General features: G+C 39.2%; 1 protein-coding gene across 3 annotated transcripts in view; it reads right to left on the minus strand.

Annotated features, from left to right (window-relative positions):
- The window catches only part of CRPPA (CDP-L-ribitol pyrophosphorylase A), a 106,751-nt gene extending 90,864 nt beyond the window's left edge, over positions 1 to 15,887 (minus strand). The window contains exons 1-2 of one of the 3 annotated variants that reach the window (XM_015617276.3): positions 15,447 to 15,879; positions 8,334 to 8,613 (exon numbers count right to left, since the gene is read on the minus strand). In XM_015617276.3, coding sequence (XP_015472762.1) covers positions 8,334 to 8,613; positions 15,447 to 15,607 — 441 coding nt within the window. In that variant the 5' untranslated portion in view covers positions 15,608 to 15,879. Of the gene's footprint in view, positions 1 to 8,333; positions 8,614 to 15,446 lie in introns of all 3 variants that reach the window. The other 2 variants (XM_015617274.3, XM_015617278.3) reach the window with 2 other exon arrangements.
- Between the last annotated feature and the right edge of the window lie 3,871 nt (positions 15,888 to 19,758).

Raw genomic sequence — 19,758 nt, forward strand, 5'->3', positions numbered from 1 at the left:
GACAGAACAATAGGAATACATAAATGAAATATACATATATATATATAGATATATAGATGTTTGCTTTTAAAGTAGAGGAAAGAAGCTGAATGAGATGTATCACAGGTTGCAATTTTTCAACACACAGCACTGAGAACAAGCTCAAAATGCACCACAAGAAGCAAAACCAAATACAAATGCACTAAGGGAAACAGAAGAGTGAAAACAATGACACAACATTTATGTGAACATTTGATTTCATATTAAAATTCTATTTTTTAAAAAAAGCAAAGTAAGTCATGAGGATGCCATTTATGTTGTTCTTGTATCATGAATTACTGACTTAAATTTTTAAAACAATAAAGCATAAAATTGCAAAAGTTCAAAGGATTAAACCAATATATACATTTTAATGTGTCATACAAATTATATACAATTTCTTCTAGTGCATTCTTTATCTGTGCATTCCTTGTGAGAACTCAAAAATGGTCAAGAAAGTTAGTGTTTTCCATAGACACCATAGCACAGTACATTACATAAAATATATTATTCATATATATTTATATAAAATATATTATATTAATCATATTATTAGCCAAAAAAGTTCTTACCACCTTAGTCAACATATTAAACATTTTTTTTTGTCACAATGCAATAACTGGAAATGTTTAACAACATGCTCTCATCTACCAAGGTTTTTTGGTTTCTTTTCCTTCTAGATACATTTTAAAAAAATATTTTAAAGTTTGGCATAGAGTCTGTATAATGCTACTAAAGATCTATATTAAGTATATGATACATACCACACTTGGCATCCCTCACCTAAAGAGCAGCGCTTGCTGGTGCAGAGTTTCAAGACTTTTTTACTACCTTCTTATTCTTTTCAGTTGTCAGCAATAACTGCACATTATACACAATTACAGTGGATTCTATAACATGTAGAATTTGGTCTAAGCAATTCAAATATTTCAAAGTAAATCATATGGCCAGTAACCTACCATCAGTTTTCAATATTTTTTGAAGCATTTTAACTCATACTTACAGCTTTACATTCTGGAATTCATTCAAAAAAACTGACAATAAGATGAGCTACCAGCAGTTTCTTGCTCTAACTCGTGCTATACTGCAAACCTAGGTGGCAAAATTTAAACAAAACATCTGCCCTAAGAAATTAATGAAACACAAAAACAAAATAAATTCTGCCACTAAAATTAACAAGACTGTTTATTTTACTTTGACTGCATAGTATTACATTGAATTAACAAGTAATGAAGCCAAATTTACAGTCAGCAAGACATCTTTCATACCCCCAAAAATTTTCCATTGCAAAAAGCTATCAGTGAGCATGCACTCTGCCATAACAGATTTTGCATATTATAGTAAACCAATATAAGGATGAGTTAGCACTTGAATTCAGTGGAGCAGAAATCTTGATGCAACTACCATAGGAGTTAAAATTGTTTTTAGGGGTTTATACTTCAAGAAGAATATTTTGCCTCTAGACAGCATACAGCAACAGATTATTACAAAATCAATATCATGATATGAAGGCTACTGATCCACTGCATACCATTTAACACATGATTTGCATCATTTTATGAAGAAGAAAAAAAATCACAATGTTTTGTAGGGAGACTCTTGCACAATTTAATCAACCAAATGCAAAACTGAAATGTTTAATTAATAACTCCTTTCCCACGCATACAGTCCTGAGCAACCAAACCCCACAGGCACTACAGTTTGTGGTCACACAGTGCCCTAAGCAACTCTGCACTTGCTTATCAAATGTCTTTGCCTCATGAACTTACTCAGCTGCTCCTCTCAGAACTGCCTATGCCTCTCCTTACTTGGTCTCAAGTTTCTTTCCCTTACAGTCCATTGAATTCAAAATTTCAAGTCACCTCTTGATACAGGCTTCATCTAACACTTTCTGTTATCAAGGGCCTTGTAAAATGGATCGTTTCACCTTACCATGTCAGTTTGGCTCAAATAGTGACATTAATACATGTATGTGTGGATTTGATACCTCACAAATTCTCTCCTACATACTCCAGGGCTCCTCAAAGCTGTTTTAGTTCTTTCTGTACTATAGGCCACTTACTTCTTGGAAATAGGAGGATAAGCACAGAACCAGTCCAGCAAACAATTACAGCATATGAAGCAGGCCAAATTGGCTTTCAGAAGCTTCACCTAACCTGCAGGGCTGGTGTTATCTGTGCCACAACCACACAGATTACAAACTCAGTCAAAATACAGCTGGGAACATTTCTGCTTGAAAACTCTATCTTCCTTTTCAATGCAACATTTGGTGAAAAGGAGTAAAACTTACATGCCTAATGCTTGGTCAGAGAGGTATGGCCAAGAACCTCTTCCAGATCTTGCCATGTAGAAGTTGCTAGAATGATCCAAGGCCTTTATTCAGCTTCTCACACATCCTGGACAAGATTTCCCTTATTTTAAGGAACTACACTTTAAACCTTTTATCTGCTACAGGAAGAAGAAATCTGAGTGCTAAATAGACTTGTCTTTGCTAAAGGCTGCTTCATTTCCCAAATGTAATATTGTTTTCTCAGATAAGGCATAGAGATTTTAACCAGCCTCAAGCAAACAGCAGAACCATATATGTAGTTTCTCTAAATTTAAAGGAGAACATTTTATAGACATTACATAAAAATGACCCCAACAACTACTTAAGTACAGGAAATTTTGTTCAGAATTTATTTTCAGCATAAATTAACCCTATTGATTAAAAAATAAAAGGAAGGTAAAAAATAATGTGTGTAGACTTCCAGAAACTAAAAAGTGGTAGATTAAGCCACCTTTTAAAAATACTAGTTGTATTAGTACTAGGCTGGGTCTGTTAGTACAACACACAAATGCTGCCAAGAAAACAGGGAGATTATGTTTCTGTCTATGATTTATGTATTTCAGTTGGGTGAGTAGCATCCTTCATAATAAATGTGGTGAATCATCTAAAGTACTTAAACTGAGACTGGGAAATGACAGAGCTGTTTTTCCACTTACCATGCCCTCCCACCATCAAACATTACATCTTGTTAGGACTTGGACTACAAGTATTTACTAACAATGCATTAGTTCTCCATTCAACACAGAAAACAATTAACAACTTGGCTAAGAAGATTTTAATTTCTATGGGACCAAAAATGCCATAAGCTATGGAAACATTACTATGCTTTCGATAGTTATCCATTAAAAAGGAAAAATGCATTGTATAACTGTTTTTTGTACAACAGCAAAACCACACTTTACTTCTTCTCACATTCAGGGTTTCTGAGGCACCCCTGATCTTTACAATAACGTAGAATCATGAAATAGTTTGGGTTGCATGGAACCTTTAAGGGTCATGTAGTCCAACCCTGCTGCAATGAACACGGATATCTTAAATTCTGAGTAAAATCAGGTTGCTCAGCCTTGCTCAATCGGACCTTGACTGTTTGAGGGGATGGGGCATCCATCATCTCTATGGGAAAACTCTTCCTGTGCTTCACCACCCCCACTGTAAAAAAAATATTTATCTCTATCTAGTCTGAATCTACTCTTTTTTAGTTTAAAATCATTGCCACTTGTCCTATTTCAACAGACCCTGCTAGAAAGTTTATCCCTATCTTTCATGTAAGACCCCTTCAATTACTGAGAGGTCACAACAAGGTCCCTCTGGAGCTCTCTTGTCCAGGCTAATCAACCCTAACTCTCTCAGCCTTTCATCACAGATGTTCAATACAACTGATCATTTCTGTGGCCCTCCGCTGGACCTGCTCCAATAGGTCCACATCTTTCTTTCATCCTCTCTGGGCTGAGGGCCCCAGTGCCAGATGCAGTACTCCAGATGGGTTCTCACAAAAGCGGAGTAGAGGGGCATAAACATCTCTCTGGACTGCTGGCCACAGCTCTCCTGGCCCAGAACACAGCTGGTTTTCTGGCAGTAAGTGCATACGGTCAGCTCATTACCAGCTTTTCATACACAAGTACCCCAAGTCCTTTTCTGAAGTATCCTCTCAATCCTTTCATCCCCTAGCCTTAATTGATACAGGAGCTTGCACTTGGCCATGTTGAACCTGTGTTCACACAAGACCACAGCTTGAGCTCATCCAGGTCCCTGTGCATGGCACCCACCCCTCGGGCATATCAACCACACCACTCACCTTGGTGCCATCTATATATTTGCTCAGGGTGCACCTGATCCCTATGTGTCTGCATCAGTGAGGAATTAAAGAGTATTGGTCCCAGTATGAACTCCTGAGGGACACCACTTGTCACCAATCTCCAGCTGGGTATTAAAGTTTTAACCATTACCCTCTCAATGCAGCCATCCCAACCAATTCCTACCCCACTGACAAGTCCACCCACCACATCCATCTTTCTCCAGTTTAGAGAGAAGGAGATTGTGGATGACTGTGTCAAAGGCCTTAGAGAAGACCACAAAGGCAACATTAATAGCTCTTCCTTGTGCCACTGATGAAGTGACTCCATCATAGAAGGTCACTAGGTTGGTTGAGCAGGACTTGCCCTCGGTAAAGCCATAATAGTGCTCTCTAATCCCCTCCCTATCCTCTATGTGACTTAATAGGCTAAGAGCATGTAGGTCATAAAATGTTATTTTGTTCTCAAATTGATGAATAACACCCTTACAATTCATTAATAATTTTTACGTTTACATTAATTACTCTCCTAAAGTACAAAACTTATTCCATTCATGTTAAGATGGTAATAGTAATATGCAATCAGTTCTCAATTCTGTTTCTGCACAGGGGTCTGACAGGACAGTGAGAGCCCTACAAAGCACCAAGCATACAATGAAAGCAAAACTTCTGAGAATACAGGCAGAGGATAACTTCAGATGACCCAGTGTATAAATATGAATCAAAAACAGTCTTGTCACTGATGCAGCCTTTGCAGATGGCTAAAATCAGTCTTTGAATATAACAAAGAGGACAAAGACCATGTGTAAAATATTCTATATATGGCAAAACCATAGGAGATAAGAAAACAAAAAGATAATTGTTCCAAGAGAGAAAATGCAAAGAAAGGTCAGAGGGGGCAGAACCACTCCAGCATTCTGTCCTCACTCAAGTACACCACACCAGATCATCTTATTTATCCACTCAAGTCTGCCTTTACTGTCAGTGAAGAAAAAGAGGTGGTTTGTGGTTTGCCACCCACCAAGTTTTGCTAATGTAACTCAGCAAGCATAGATAGCAAAATAAGTGGGTGAAAGAACAGGATCCACAGGGGTCCATGCCTTCTGCACCAGCCTACCACTACAGTACAAGCAATAATGGCAGCATGAGAGGAACAGACTGAGCACAACACATAGTGTTTTCCATCTGGGGTTATTATTTTGACCGACTGCCTCTGTGACTAGGAGTCCAAGAGACTGTGTAGCACTGTACAGCTGTATTGGCATGTAAGCTTTGTTCAGGTCCTTGCTAAAGCTTAGAATAAAGTAATGATGTTAGACAGTTTTCAGAAACCAACTTTTAAGAATGCCATTTTGACTTAGTCCTTTCAACATAACATACTGTACTTTCAAATCTAGTTTATGTTAACTAGAGAAAAAAAAAGTCTTTGGATGTGTCTTTTTTTGTAAACTTTCAATAGCAGAACTGACATGTTCCCTCCCACCTTCCTGATTTCTTTTTCATGTAAGCATTTTTCATTTTAGTTATGTTGTTTAAAATGCAATGTTGGCAATGATATATTGCTAGAGGCTTTGGACTGATGCCTCTTGAAGCTTCCACATTTCCCAGTTTTTACTAGCTGTAAAGAATTTGTTTCTAGAAAAATATAATTTTAATTGCAAAATTACCCCAAAAACATAAATGGAATTTAATTGGTTACAAAGTAATATTTTGACATAATCAAGGAGTTGTTTGGGGGTTTAAGGCATAATTTATTAGTTCTGGTAAAGGTACACATTTTTATTCCCACAGGCAAATAACAAACTGATTAGTAAGTGTAATAAAGCAGTTTATTTGTCTGACAATTGGCAGCTAGAAGTGAAATAACTTATTTGATCAATTGCCATTTTAAAGAACATTAAAGCATCTCATAATTATGTTACCTATATGGTATGCAGACATATAACAATACAGCATTACCCCTACTATCACAAGTCATTTAATATAATGCTTCTGCTAGGTTTTGTACCTTCCTACATAATGCAAGAGGAAGTAAATACCTTTTGTACTGAAAGACTGAAGAACTGACATCCTTTTAGATATGCAAATAATTTGACCATAGGAAGAACTAAACATCATAGCTGCTCTCAATCAATTTTTTTCTGATATTCAAAACCATGCATACCAGTTTTGAGAAACTCATAGATTTCCATTTAGTTCTTCAGAATTCTGTAGTTCTCTGGAAACAGCCACCTGTCTCTTGGTAGTTTTCCAATTTATTACATAAAACAAAATTATTCTCATGTTCCTTAATTCAATTACTTTGTCAGGTAATATCAATAACACCAAGCTCTTAAAGACTTAGAGCACACATCTCTCTGATGGCCCAGACTTGATGAAGTCAGTGCATCTCAGCCAATGAAGAAAGCCACCACAGAGTAAATGATCACTACACAGATTTCAGACAAATGTTATGCAATGGAATAGACTATTATACATGTATACAATCAACTTTTTGAGATCAAATGACACTTCAGTGATCCAGGTTAGGAAATATTTACCAGTCAGAAGTTCAGGTGAACTAAAATACACTGACTTGAGAAGGTCCATGGAGATTGCCTTGGTTCCCCCTAATTTTTTACTTTAAGTACCTTACACCCAATTAAAAAGAAATTCAGGAGAAAATATTATACTAAAATCACAAAACTTACAAGAAAAAATGAATAAGTTAAATTCAAACGAGATATGATATACCTTAATGTGCAAAGACAACACAAGCACATTCAGAAAAGTTATTCCCATTTCAACCCAAAACCAGTACAATTAACTCTATTTTCCTACCACTCTCAAAGAAGCACATTTGAAACTGATTTACAAAGAGGATTTATTTTAAAGTCTTTGGCAGAGAATCAATTCTGAAGTGTTATTTTGTGTTATATGAGAAATAATTTTAACAAGTTTTTGACCTTACAGAACTTAAGTTTCAATACCTGGAAACCTATGTTCTAGATCACTGAAAACTATTGTGCAGAGTTTCTATTTTATTGCCATTTCTTACTATGCCTATCTACAAAACTACAGGCCTACTAAGAAGAGGTACAAAATATTAAGATTTGCAACATAATGTTCTGAGAAACTTGACATAATTTGATTTTCATAATAAATATTTTAACAGGTTATTTATTCCCCTTCTACACTATGAAGATGTAGGAGCACTAGGGAAACACCACGGTTCATTCTTCAGACTCATTGTTCCACTGTCAAAGTTGTGAACCACCTGTCAATTATCTTCTACCACTTTTTTTGGAAAAGAAAAATAGTGGTACATTTTCCTAGTTTTCTAGTACCCAAACAATCTTCTATCACTAATGATAGGAAACAAACCATGTTCTTGAAGCAGGGAAGCATTATGAATATTATTCATGGAGAATTCAAGAACAAATTAAAGATAACACATTTTGCAAACAAGACTGTGGCTAAGTCATGATTTCATATATCTCTGACTTATGCAGTTCATCTATCAGTTCCTCTTATTGACAGTGCATGCCTCTTCTATCCTTCTACTTGCATAACACAACTTCCACCAACTCTTCCCCTTCATATACCACTTACTTTCTCAGAAATCCTTTTGGTTTCTGTGATCAGTCATCAGATGCAGTGTTAAAACAGGAGACTATCCAACCTACAGCTGGAGGCTTTCCCCCTACCCTGTTTCCCAGCAGTTTGCAATGCTTGCAGTTTCTAGAACAATTTAGTATTAATACAGATACAGCTCCTTTGCTGCTTATTCAGGATTTGCATATAAGTTTGAGATGAAAGCACAAAGTCTGCAAGTCAACCAATGCAGTACACACTCTTTGGCTATTATTAGTAATCACTAACAGAACTGCTCTAGCATTAAGTGATAATTCTGCATGGAAATAAAAGGTAAACTATCATTACATAACCTACCTTTCAACTAACAAATTGCTGATTGCTTCAATCTCTTACTGACAGTCTCTATGGAAACAATTATTCTCTTAGAAAATAATACCTGCAGCATTTAAAAAATGTCAACCTCCCCCACCTGATGTCTCTGCATAATAGGGAATCTGGATCTGTTCTACTTAAAAAAAACCTCATCACACATTAATAAAATTGCTAGAAAATTCCAGTTTATCAATCACTATTTTAAGCTGTACAGTATAAAGAGTTACATTGCTGTATAGTACATACCCCATGTTCTTTAGCAGCCATAACCACTTTTGAAACAATATCTTCTTCAACAAAAGGCCTCACAGCATCATGGATAATCACTACTTCTGGCTTCTGGAGCAAATGGCAGGAAAATTCATCCTCTGCAAATGCTTTGAGTCCATTGAATATTGACCGGTGACGAGTTATTCCACCTTTTACTACTGTAACTCTTTTATGGCCATATTTTTCAATGATAGTCTTCATTGTTTCGATATTTTCAGGAGAGACCACCACAATAATGTCAGATATCCAATTTATCCTAGAAAAATCAGTAGAAAACCAAAGAAAGTAGACATGAATGACTAAATAGAAGTGGAGATACATGAAAAAGAGAAATCCATAACAAAAATTCAAGATGGCTAACTAAAGCACCTTTCAATAAACCCAAGTCTGTGTTTTTGTACTCTGCTCCTTAAGGGAGAGCTATAACAGAATATTTAGACCAGTAACACTGGAGTTCTTGGAAGGGACTTGCTTCCAACAACCACTTTGCAGAGGGCCACATTCTGATAACTCTTCAAAAGCCTTGAAAACATTCTTACTCCAACATTATTCCTAACTTCAAACAGAACTTCTAAATCAAACAGTGACAGTTTGCTAATCAGTTTCTAATAAATTGGTAAATCCTGTGGCCTGGAATACTCCATGTTCCAGTGAAGCACACAGTGTACAAGGGAATAAGACAATCAAGAAAAAGTCTGAAACAAAGATCACTATCAAGACAGGCATGAGCAGTAATTGACAGAATGGTAATGAATGAAAACTGTAACACTTTAATATTGACAGGAAACATTATACCTGTAATTAAAAAAATATATACATATTTACAAACACAAAGGTTTCTGCTGTAGGAAGCTAAAAAATGTAAAAACATAGCTGTGCTAGTAAAGAATACCATATCAAAAATACACTTTTAGAGATCTCCAAGATTTTACTGTTGGTATCAGTCTAGCTCTAGAACTGATGGGCTGTGGGGGGGAAAGTGAATGACCCACAGACCACAAGAACTAAAACCAGTCACAACTGAAGCTAGGTTGAAATCATACTTCTGTCAAAGTATCTAAGAATACGAATTCTAGTCATATGTGGCATACTGTACTTCAAAACAACAGAAACACCATAATTCAAATCCATTGTAGTGTGCTATTTTCTACATGCCTATGTAGAGAACATTAAAAAAATAATTGTGTTCCCTTTCTGTGTCTCCACAGATGTCAGAAGAGCGTTTTAGCATGCCAGACAAGGAACTCATCAGATGAGCAATGATTAAAAAAAAAAAAACTATTATGTTAAAATTACCCATGTGTAGCTTATACATCCAACTAGGGAGAAAGAGAGACAAGTATGATACACTGTCTCAACTAAAACTAGTAAAGCTGCTGAAACTAATATCTCAGACAGAATAAGAGCAAAGGTACTAAGAACTAAATATATCCAGTTTGAAAATAAAAGTACAAAATTCACAGTTCAGAAATACACAGGCTCAAGATACTGATTTTCTGCAATGACACATTAGAAGGTATTCCCTGGAAACTATTCTTACTTCAAAAGCAAATTAATCTGTGTTACAAACTAGAACTAAGTGAAATAACAGAGCATCTTCCACTTTATGTATGGGGGTCATGGTGGGGGTTGTAATTAATAATAATCTATGGAAAACTATTTCAAAGAATTGGAAAACAACTATTTAAAATAAAACGAAGTGCTATTAGCATTCTTCAAAAGAAAAATACTTGTCCTTATGCTCATTTTACTATTAGCAAAGGAGGAAAACACAGCCAAACCAACATATCCTCAGCATTCTTTTAATATTGAAGTTGCTCAAATGTAAAATCTGAAGTCATGTGGTTTCAAGTTTCATTTCAACTTGTCACTCACTAAATACTGAGAACCAGTCATTTAAGAAAGCAAAATTCAGGAAGAGCTATTTCACACTAAATGATAACAAGAGCTCTGCATTTCAATTTGCAGAAAGACTGTAGCCTTACACAGTACCCAGAAACTGGACAGTCTGCACAGTCACTGTGACTGTGTAAGACGAGCACTGACATTGCCATTTCTGGAGTCAAATGAAACAGATTATGAGGCAACTGGGTAGTACACAGCATCTTCTGAGAAGCAGGGAAGAGAACACAAGTACTGGCCAGCCTGTGATAAATCTCTGCACAGAGGGGGTGGAATGGCTCAAGGCCTCCAGTGGTACAATACACCAAAAAGTGACAGGATGCGGTCACAGCTCCACCCTGTGTCTGCATAAACACATTTGTGAACTTGAGTGTGTCCTCCTTAAACTCATTCTGGACCCACATTCTATAATTAGAGCTGGGATTTAGGGATGTAACATATCCATGTAAGAGCATAAAGGTATTGTCTAGATTACATACAGAACAGCTTAGGTTTTGTCCCACTAAAACTCATGAAAAGTACTAATCCAGTAAAGTGTGCTACAAATTTTAATGAATGAAAGCTGTGCACCACGAAAATTCGCTAGCTCTTCTGAAGATCTGATTATGGAAATGTTGCAAAGTGTTTTAAAGAAGTAGAAGGATAGCAGTATACACCCAATCTGGTAGTAAATTAATCTTTTTTCCCCTCCTTCAACTTCCTTTCCTTCAGAAAGGATTTGCCACATCCTTTCCTTCAGTAAGATGTCATACTAAAATAATGAAATAAAATAATAAAATAATCTACTCAGGACATGCTCAAATCCAGTTTTAAAACACCATTTCAAACACCATTTCAATTTTGTAACTGTAATATTGGATCAACCTTCAGAAAGAATCAGCACGATGCATGAAAAAGATCACAGTGCTGAACCCCAATGTGCTTTAACAGCACAAAACTAGTGCTTCCATACAACACAGGCTGAGGTTCTAAAGTGGAAAATCAAGTCTGACTCAATGAAATAAAAAGACAAGCCCAGTTACAATCACTTTACAACTGCCTTGGGAGGAGCCCAATACTAGCAGAAAGCAAACAATGAGGCAGAAAAGGACTATATGTTTGTTTCCTGTAACTATACTTCTCGTCATCACCTACATATAGACTTACTGCCTAGTAAAAATAGTATTGTTCCAGTAAATTTCAGAAGTACAAACACTTTGGCTAGCTGAGCAAGAACTGAAAGTAGGGGAGCTCATTAACTCAGCAACAGATTAAGCTATTTCTTCAAAACACAGGCTGCAGAGGAAATGAAACAAACCCACTTTGAAACTGTATCACCTAAATGGCATGCTGAGGTACAAATGTGACCCAGATTTAACCCTCTACCAGTTCACTCACATAGAAACCAGGGCTGAAATATGATATAAGGCTTAATCAATCTCTTGCAACTCTCACTCTGCCAGTAAACCCTATTCAATATAACCTACTGAGACCAGCAAAACAAGGCCAGAACCAGGCAGTCACTGCTGAGATGGCTTTAGCAGTTTTAGACAGGATCTTTCACTGTCACAGAAACCTTCAGAGGTGTAAGATAAATCATTATATTACTTTTGCTAACATTATGAAAAACCAAATGAGAAAAAGAGGCAACAAGGACAAAATCCAGTTGCAGAATGCAAGCATAACTTTTTGCTCCATAAAAGCATTGTTATCAATTTACTGATATACGTAAAAATATATTAATACAAATTATCTCATACAGTACAAAAATGGAAAAAGGAAGCTTTTATGGTATATTAAGAAAGTTTGGAGGATCTCATTTACAGAAACCATTCAATGTTTTCCAGAAATAAAATGCTCCTTATGAGTCAGACATGATAAAAAAGATACCTCCATAAAATTTGCTGTAACTATTTTTTTGCTCATAAACTATTAAAGAAAATTAAAAAAAAATTAAAAAAGCTAATGACCACTGGACAAAAAGAAGTATCAGAGTTGATCCATTTAACAAAACTGTAACTTTGTGACTTATAAAGCCAGTGAATATGCATCAGTCAATGGAGAAAAATATTTGGCAAATAACTGTGCAAGACACTTCCAAAGAGGTGCTCCTTTGGGAGCTTCCCCAGGGAATTTTAAGAGACCTCCCCCTGTTTAGAGATACTACAATAAAGAAAACAAAGCTGTCTGAAGCCATTATGGAAAATTTTAATCCTGCCAGTGAAGATATAAACTCTGCTTTCCTCTTTAATAACTACTCATGGTACTTGCAACAACTGGTGAAATATGAGCACAGCAAGAATACCAGCAGCATATTTGTTCCACAACGATTTTAAAATCAATCTTTACCTTAGTTTGTTCTCCTCTCTACAGATTTAGTAAAATATGCATGCACATGTGCATACAGAACTAAGATTCTTCCCTATCTCAGAAAAAGAATTGAAAAGGTTCTATTCTAACAAACATGCATGCACAGAAAAAAAAAAAAAAATGACAGGAAAACTCTGCTAGTTGTTACAGAAGCAAAAACAAGGAATGTCATTCTAAGTCAGTTGAACTTGTTGCAAAAGCCTTACATAGTTCAACAAAAGCAGGAACAAATCCAATGGGAAAAAGAGACATTTAAGTTTTCTAACACACTTTAATTTTAGCCTGAAGGTAGGGCCTGACCTTCCTATCAGTGCCACTGCATTGGCAATTAAAACCAACGATTTCTCCTTACCCTAGTTTTGTTCATCTCTTCTTCCTCGGGGTATCATCTGATTATTGCTGGCAGGCCAGTGTTCTACATGCTATTATCCTATACAACAGGATGCAATGCTTATTCATTCAAGTCTGTTCTTGTCTCATCTGCTGGTATTTCCACATTGATATTTAAGAGTCTCACTACTTTCAGCTGAACAGCATAAAAATCTTTTGCTACTGATCTTTGAAAAGCACATGCAGAGCAGCTGCACATCCTTGAATTGCTCATGTATCTGTCTGTAAACTGCTACCTCTTTTCTAGAGTTAGAAAAGTTCCAAAACAGCCATGCCAGTCAAGATGTCCAGTTCAACAGAAGTTATTACAGGCTAATGATTCAATGACCCATTCAATTACATCAGCTAAACAATGTGAGCGGATAGTATCAAGCTACACACAAAATCGGCCATTTATGGGTAGATAGCATGATAAACTGCAGTTCCTCAATATTACATGCTTGTGCCTGCATACGCACAAAGTAAGAACAAGGTACATACTTCGCAGTTTCAGAGCCAGATGTAAACGTGTTGAGATGAAAATGAAAGCCATCCCAAGCTTTGGAGTCTGTTCCCAGCTCCTCATACACATCTATACCAATCAACACTTCAATTCAGCAGAGGTGGCAGGAAGTTCTGCTTGACAGAGCACTGGCAGGGGTTATTGCACTCCAAAGCGAATGCACCAAGTTGTTACTCTCACAATCAACTTGGTTGAACTGTACAACTTGAAATCAACCTAATTTTCTGCAGCTTTAGGACAAATATAATACTGTTGCTTAAAGTATGGATATTTTTTCAATGCTTACTGGCAGTAAAAATAAAGATTAATTTTATTTTTTTTTTTAGATGCATAACATTTCCTTCCCAAACCTCACTGTTCTCTTTTCCAGGTCTCCAATATTTTCCAGGTCTGAGTGAGGATATAATTATTCTCTGTAGATTCCCATGACATTTTGGCAGAAATTACAGCTGTGGCAAGCTTTGGATTGGATGCTTTGCTTACTGATGTGCTTAGCTTTGCAACTGGCTGCTTTAATGAAATGGCTGAATTAATGAAAATTAAATAAAGAAAACAAGCCGTATTTCTTTCATAAAGTAACAAGTGACCTGAGGGAAGCCTCTCTGGGTGGGAATTGAAAAAGAGTCACAATTTTGAAGTTGTACAGATTTCCATGTGTTAAGAACTTCAGGAGATTCTGGCAATTTTATTTCTTTCACCAATCTCCACTCCTCCCCATTTATTCTCTCTAAAAATCTAAAGGTTACTGAAACACATCCAGAATTCCCTTGACACTCTGTTCCTTCCTGGGGTGCTTCAAGTGACACTAGAAGCAAGACTTACATTATGTTAACATTTGTCAGTAATATATTAACTCTCAGTCACATGCCTAGAACTCACCAGCCTTATGGGAAAGAAAAGCCTGGCTGCTAAGAAATCCCATTACTTTAATCCTTTGCTCCAACATAGAATCATAGAATGTTAAGGGTTAGAAGGCACCCTAAAGATCATTTAGCCCCAACCTCCTGCCATGGGCAGGGACACTTCCCACAAGACCAGATTGTTCAAGGCCTTATCCAACCTGGCCTTGAATGCTACCTGGGCCCTTGGGCTGGGGCATCCACAACCTCCCTGGGAAATCTGTTCCAGTTCCTCACCACCAGTAAAGAATTTCTTCCTAATACCTAACCTAAATGTCACAATTTTCAATTTGTACCCATTCCTCGTTGTGGTATCACTACAACATAAACGTGGGAAAGTGACATGTGCACCTTTACACTACATAAGCCATCAGCTTCTAGTCCAGCAACTATAACTTAAACATTTTTCCTTCAAATTTCCTGCTGATGCAAGGTGTTTTACCATGAGCAAGAGTGGAGCATAATGCAATGCTGTACATCAGTGAGTTCACTCATCCTATTACGAGGAGTGGATCACTTTTCAAAGCCTTTGAACATTATAAAGACCATCTCCAATGGCAATGGCAGAACATCTCTTTTCAGGGCTGATGGGTAGTCCTGTGACTGTCTCCAGTAGCTGCGGTGGGCTCATAGCTCACCAAAGCGGCCACTGTAGCTACACAAACCCTCGAGCTTCGAGGCTGAGGGGCCCCGAACAGATGCTCTCCAGTACCCAAAGAATACGGCACAGCCTCGAAGCATGGACGGGGCTAGAGAAGGAGGGCGGAGAGCCAGCCGAGATGGCGGTGCTAGAGCCAGGCAGGGCTGGGGGAAGTGCCCAACTCCCGCCCGGAACTTCTTCCCAGGTGAGGGGACCCATGAGACACACCTCATTCCCTTCCCGGTTTGACCGGGCGGGGAGGGACGGAGAGACACTGCAATGCAAACTAGACCCGCCCTAGTGCCCAGGGCCTGAGGCGAGGGCAAAGGGGGCTGCCTGCGGCTCTCCAGGGCCCGGCAGGAGCCCGTGGGGCGCGGTCGGGAGCCGAACGGCGCCGGGCTCGTTACCTCTCCATGGCCCGCACCGCGTAGCTGACGAGAGGCCTCCCCTGCACGGCGCAGAACTGCTTGGGGGTGGCACCGCCCAGGCGCTCCCCGCTCCCGCCCGCCGGCAGCACGGCCGACACCGACACTCCGCCGGGCGCGACGCCGCTGCTGCGGGGCTCCATCTGCGCCAGGCCCGGCGGCGGCTCCGCTCCGCGCCCCCCGCGGCAGGAACAGCGCAACCGCCCGCCCGCCTGTTTTATTCGCCCACGACGTCCGCGATCCAAAGAATCCAGCGCCCGCCCGCTCGCCTGCCCCCGGCGCGCACCGGGCCCTACCGCTCTCCCCACCCCGCGCTACGCGAGCCCCCGCAGAAGCTTCCCCGGACCCCGGCGGCCCTGCGGGAATGCCCGGACCGCGGCAGGGAGCGCCCGGGGCAGCGTAGCATGGCGGAAGCGGGCACGCAGCAGCACCACCCGGGCACGGCGGCCATGGGCCCTTTAAATGCCCGGCACGCGGGTGGCTCGGGGCGGGGCCGCGCTGAAGGGCGGGCGAGGCGCGTCCTGCCCTGCCCCGCCGGGAGCGGGGGAGCCGCGGAACGGGACCGGGGGTTCTGTCCCCGTGAGAAAATAAGCACAGCTTGAGTGGCGCCGGGGGAAGAGCAGCTCGAACCGTGGGCCCTGCGTCTTCGTGAGAGCCCAAGAGTCTGGCTGGGGACACCTGCTGAAATGTGGTGATTGTTTCTCTTCATCCTTGGAGGGGGAGATTGGAATAGGATCGTACTGGAATTGTTAAGTTTGGAAGACTTCTTAAGTAATTGAGTCCAATCGTTAACCCAGCAAGGCCGTATTCACTGTTAAACTACATTTCCTAAATGCTACATCCATACACCTTTGGAACACTTCCAGGGATCACGACTCTACTACTTACCTGGGCATCCTCTTTAATGTCAGCCCTTTCAGTGAAGAAATTTTTCCTAATATCCGACATAAACCTCCCCTAGTGCAACTTGAGGCTGTTTTCTTTTCTGTTCCTTGTCGCCTGGGAGAAGAGGCCGACTCCCACCTGACTCCAGCCTCCTTTGGGCAGTGTAGAGTGATGTCTCCCCTGAGCCTCCTTTTCTCCAGGCTAAGCAGCCTCAGCTCCCTCAGCCGCTCCTCACAGGACTTCAAACCCTTCCTCAGTCTGTTGCTTCTCTCTCCAGCACCTCAATGTCTTTTTTGAAGTTAGGGGTCCAAAACAAGGCACAGCATTCTAGATGTGGCCTCACCAGTGCCAAGTGTAGCAAGACTACCACTCTTCTGGTCCTGCTGGCTACCCTATTTCTGGTATGAGCCAACATGCCATTTGCCTTCTTGGGCACCTGGCTCATGTTCACTATGAACCAGCACCCACAGGTAAAACTCAATGGTAGTCGACTCACTGTGAGGGTCTGGAGGCACAGTCTGGTGATCACCTGTCAAGACCTTAGTGAGGTGGCAGGTGCCAGGGCAAGCCAGGAAGTTGAGCCAGTGGGTGCGGGTCAAGATCAGGGAGGAATCAGACCAGGTACAGACATAGGAGGCCAACAGTAAAGAATGCTTAAAATTAGCTCCCAAAGCAAAACAAGGAAAGGAGGGCTGAGAAGAGCCCTAGAAGAGATTCTAGCTTTTTCATAACAACTCTTACCAGTGGAAGAGCTGTATTTGTACTTGACAAGTTAGACTCCTTAACTCAGTCATCCAAGCTTGAAGGTGGGTGTACTCAGGGCCCTGGCCCTTGCCTCTTTGACATTATTTTTAGGAAAAATTCAGTATCATATGCAGGCTATCCTAAAATTGTCACACTGTATTAGGAACTGTGAAGTGACAACACAGACTTTCTAGCTTTGGTTTCAAAAGAGAGCAAGTTTTATTTTTTCAGATTTTCTTTTATAGACAGTTCCAAGAAGGTCCAAAAAGGTAAAACTCTCATTGGTTATGACACTAACACATCACCGTCATTGGACAGTTAGGAATACTACCTCTTGACCATTTCTTGCAAGTAAACAACAAGGTGACAAACAACACCCTGTGAAGGTTGTTTTTCTTTTCTGAGGACTGTTTGGATTCCTCATGATTTCTCAGGCCAGAGTGAGAAAGTTGTGCGACTTAGTTTCACACAGGCTCAAGCTAATGCTTGAAGCTTAAAAATCTCTTATTTGACCATTGTCAGTTACCACATAAAATGATCAAAGTGTTTAGAATCTGCAAAATTTCTTTATATCTCTATGAAGATAGCTTATTTACAGATATTCAGGTTTCTCTCAGTTCTGTTAAGAAGAAGCTAAGAAAAGCACATACAGAGACCTTTCTGAGGAATAAGCATGAAAGTTTATGAGCCAGCTGGGCTGCTTTGCCGGTGCCAGCTGTGGGCTGGAGTAAAATGATCACATAGGCTTGCAGAAGTATCATAAGTAGGAGTCATACAATAAGAGGGAAGTGATCCCTCCTAGCAAAGGCAAGACTTCACAGGTATTCTTGATACCTGCAGTAGCAGGAAAGTCATGCACAGCACAAGTACTTTACACGTAGAGGTGTCAAACTTTTGAAATGGAGATTTTTCACCAATAAGGAATTATCTAGAAATTGAACTGCCTTCCTCCCAACAGGTCTTATTGTCTTCAGGACAGTTTAGCATGTGGGATTTTTTTAAAAAATCCATTGCCTCAGCAACTATATTAAACTGTTTATGTTCTTTTTTTAGCAGATCTTGTATTTTCTTTTCTTGAAAAGTATTTCACTACCTAATTCCTGACTGATGTAATATATTTCTCTGTTGTCTTTTTTAGGGACTTCCAACTTTGTACTGTGACTCAGCATCACTTCATTATTATTAGATGCCCAAAAGTAGTTTTTCTTCTTATGCTAGGCACCTCCAGTATCCACAATCATCTTGGATTCTGATTTTTCTCCTGCAATTCTATACAAATGAGTTCATGGCAACTTACTCTGCAGCATTCCCATTTTTCGGTTTTTTTCAGTGTAACATATTCTGAATTCCTGTCTCAGGTCTTCATCCATTCATTCATAAAAAACACACCTCTTGTTTGCCTTTCTTTAAGGAACAAAATAAGTTCCTTTTAGTTCCATGGCTTCTCACACTGTACATGAGTTCTGAGGAGTAGGTAAGTAAGACATTCCCAACACCAAAACAGCCTTCAGAACTATTTTCCTCTTCCTTCTTGGCGTTGTAGTTTTACATGTCTTCACCTACACCCACAACATGTTGTGCCCAGTACCTTCTTTCTTGTCCAGTGTTATCTCACTTCATTTCATTCATCAGGATTAACTTCTGTGAAGGAACATGTGCCAATTTGGTTCTGTTCTTGCTCCAAAGTTCATTTTTCTTACTATGCTAGGGATATTACACTTGATCAATCCAGAATAAATGATGTTTGATGGATGGACTTTGGTGGATGCAGACTTCAGCGTCATCAAATCTGTTGTATATTATGGTGAGATTTTACAATCCAGCCAAAAAACACTTTGAAGCTGCTTTTAGCTACACTTGAACATCAAATGTTTCAGCAGTTTTTGTGCTTTCCACAGTCCCTATGGAGTCAAAAGATTCTTGTCTTGTGTTGATAGCACCTGGTAATTTTTCCAGAAGCCCATCAGATTTTTGGGTTTTTTGAACTTGTTACTGCTATTTCTCTTTTTTTTTTTTTCCTTGTTTTCTTAGACAATTATATGGAAGGAAGAGCATATTTAACATTTTAATCTATTTATATTATGTTTTACCATGAGTTAAGAAAACTGGGATTTGGGGGTTTACATTTTTTTAATACTCATTTGTTAGTAACATGCAGTGAAGCACTTTGTGAATGCAGTGATGCTTTGTGAATACATAATTTGTCTTCAGTCCCTTTCCATTATACATTTTGTATTGAATCAATCTAATATTTTAGTTGCTGTGCATATATATGCATGCTCATATATTAGAAGTGGGTAAAATGTAAATTCACACATATTGGAAGAACAATTTTGCACAGTTTTTGGCTAGATAAAAAGGGACAGGCAGCATTTACTCAAAGCAAGTAAAGAGCAGGCAAATCTCTCATTTCTGTGCATGGGTATAACATCTGAAACCACAGTTGCAGTTTGCAATTATGCAGTAAATATGCCAATCATATGTTTGAAAAGTGGGAGTTTTTTTCCTTTTTTTTAATTGAAGAAAGAAGATATGTTCAAATTGGAATCAAATTACAGTAGTGAAATTCACCTGACAATTTGACTGCTGGGGTTAAAAATCATCTGTTTCTATGACTGAAACTCACAATAGGGTTTTCAGAGAACATTAAGTTATGGGAGTGGTA

The sequence above is a fragment of the Parus major genome, chromosome 2, assembly GCF_001522545.3.
Source record: "Parus major isolate Abel chromosome 2, Parus_major1.1, whole genome shotgun sequence".
Lineage (NCBI taxonomy): Eukaryota > Metazoa > Chordata > Aves > Passeriformes > Paridae > Parus > Parus major.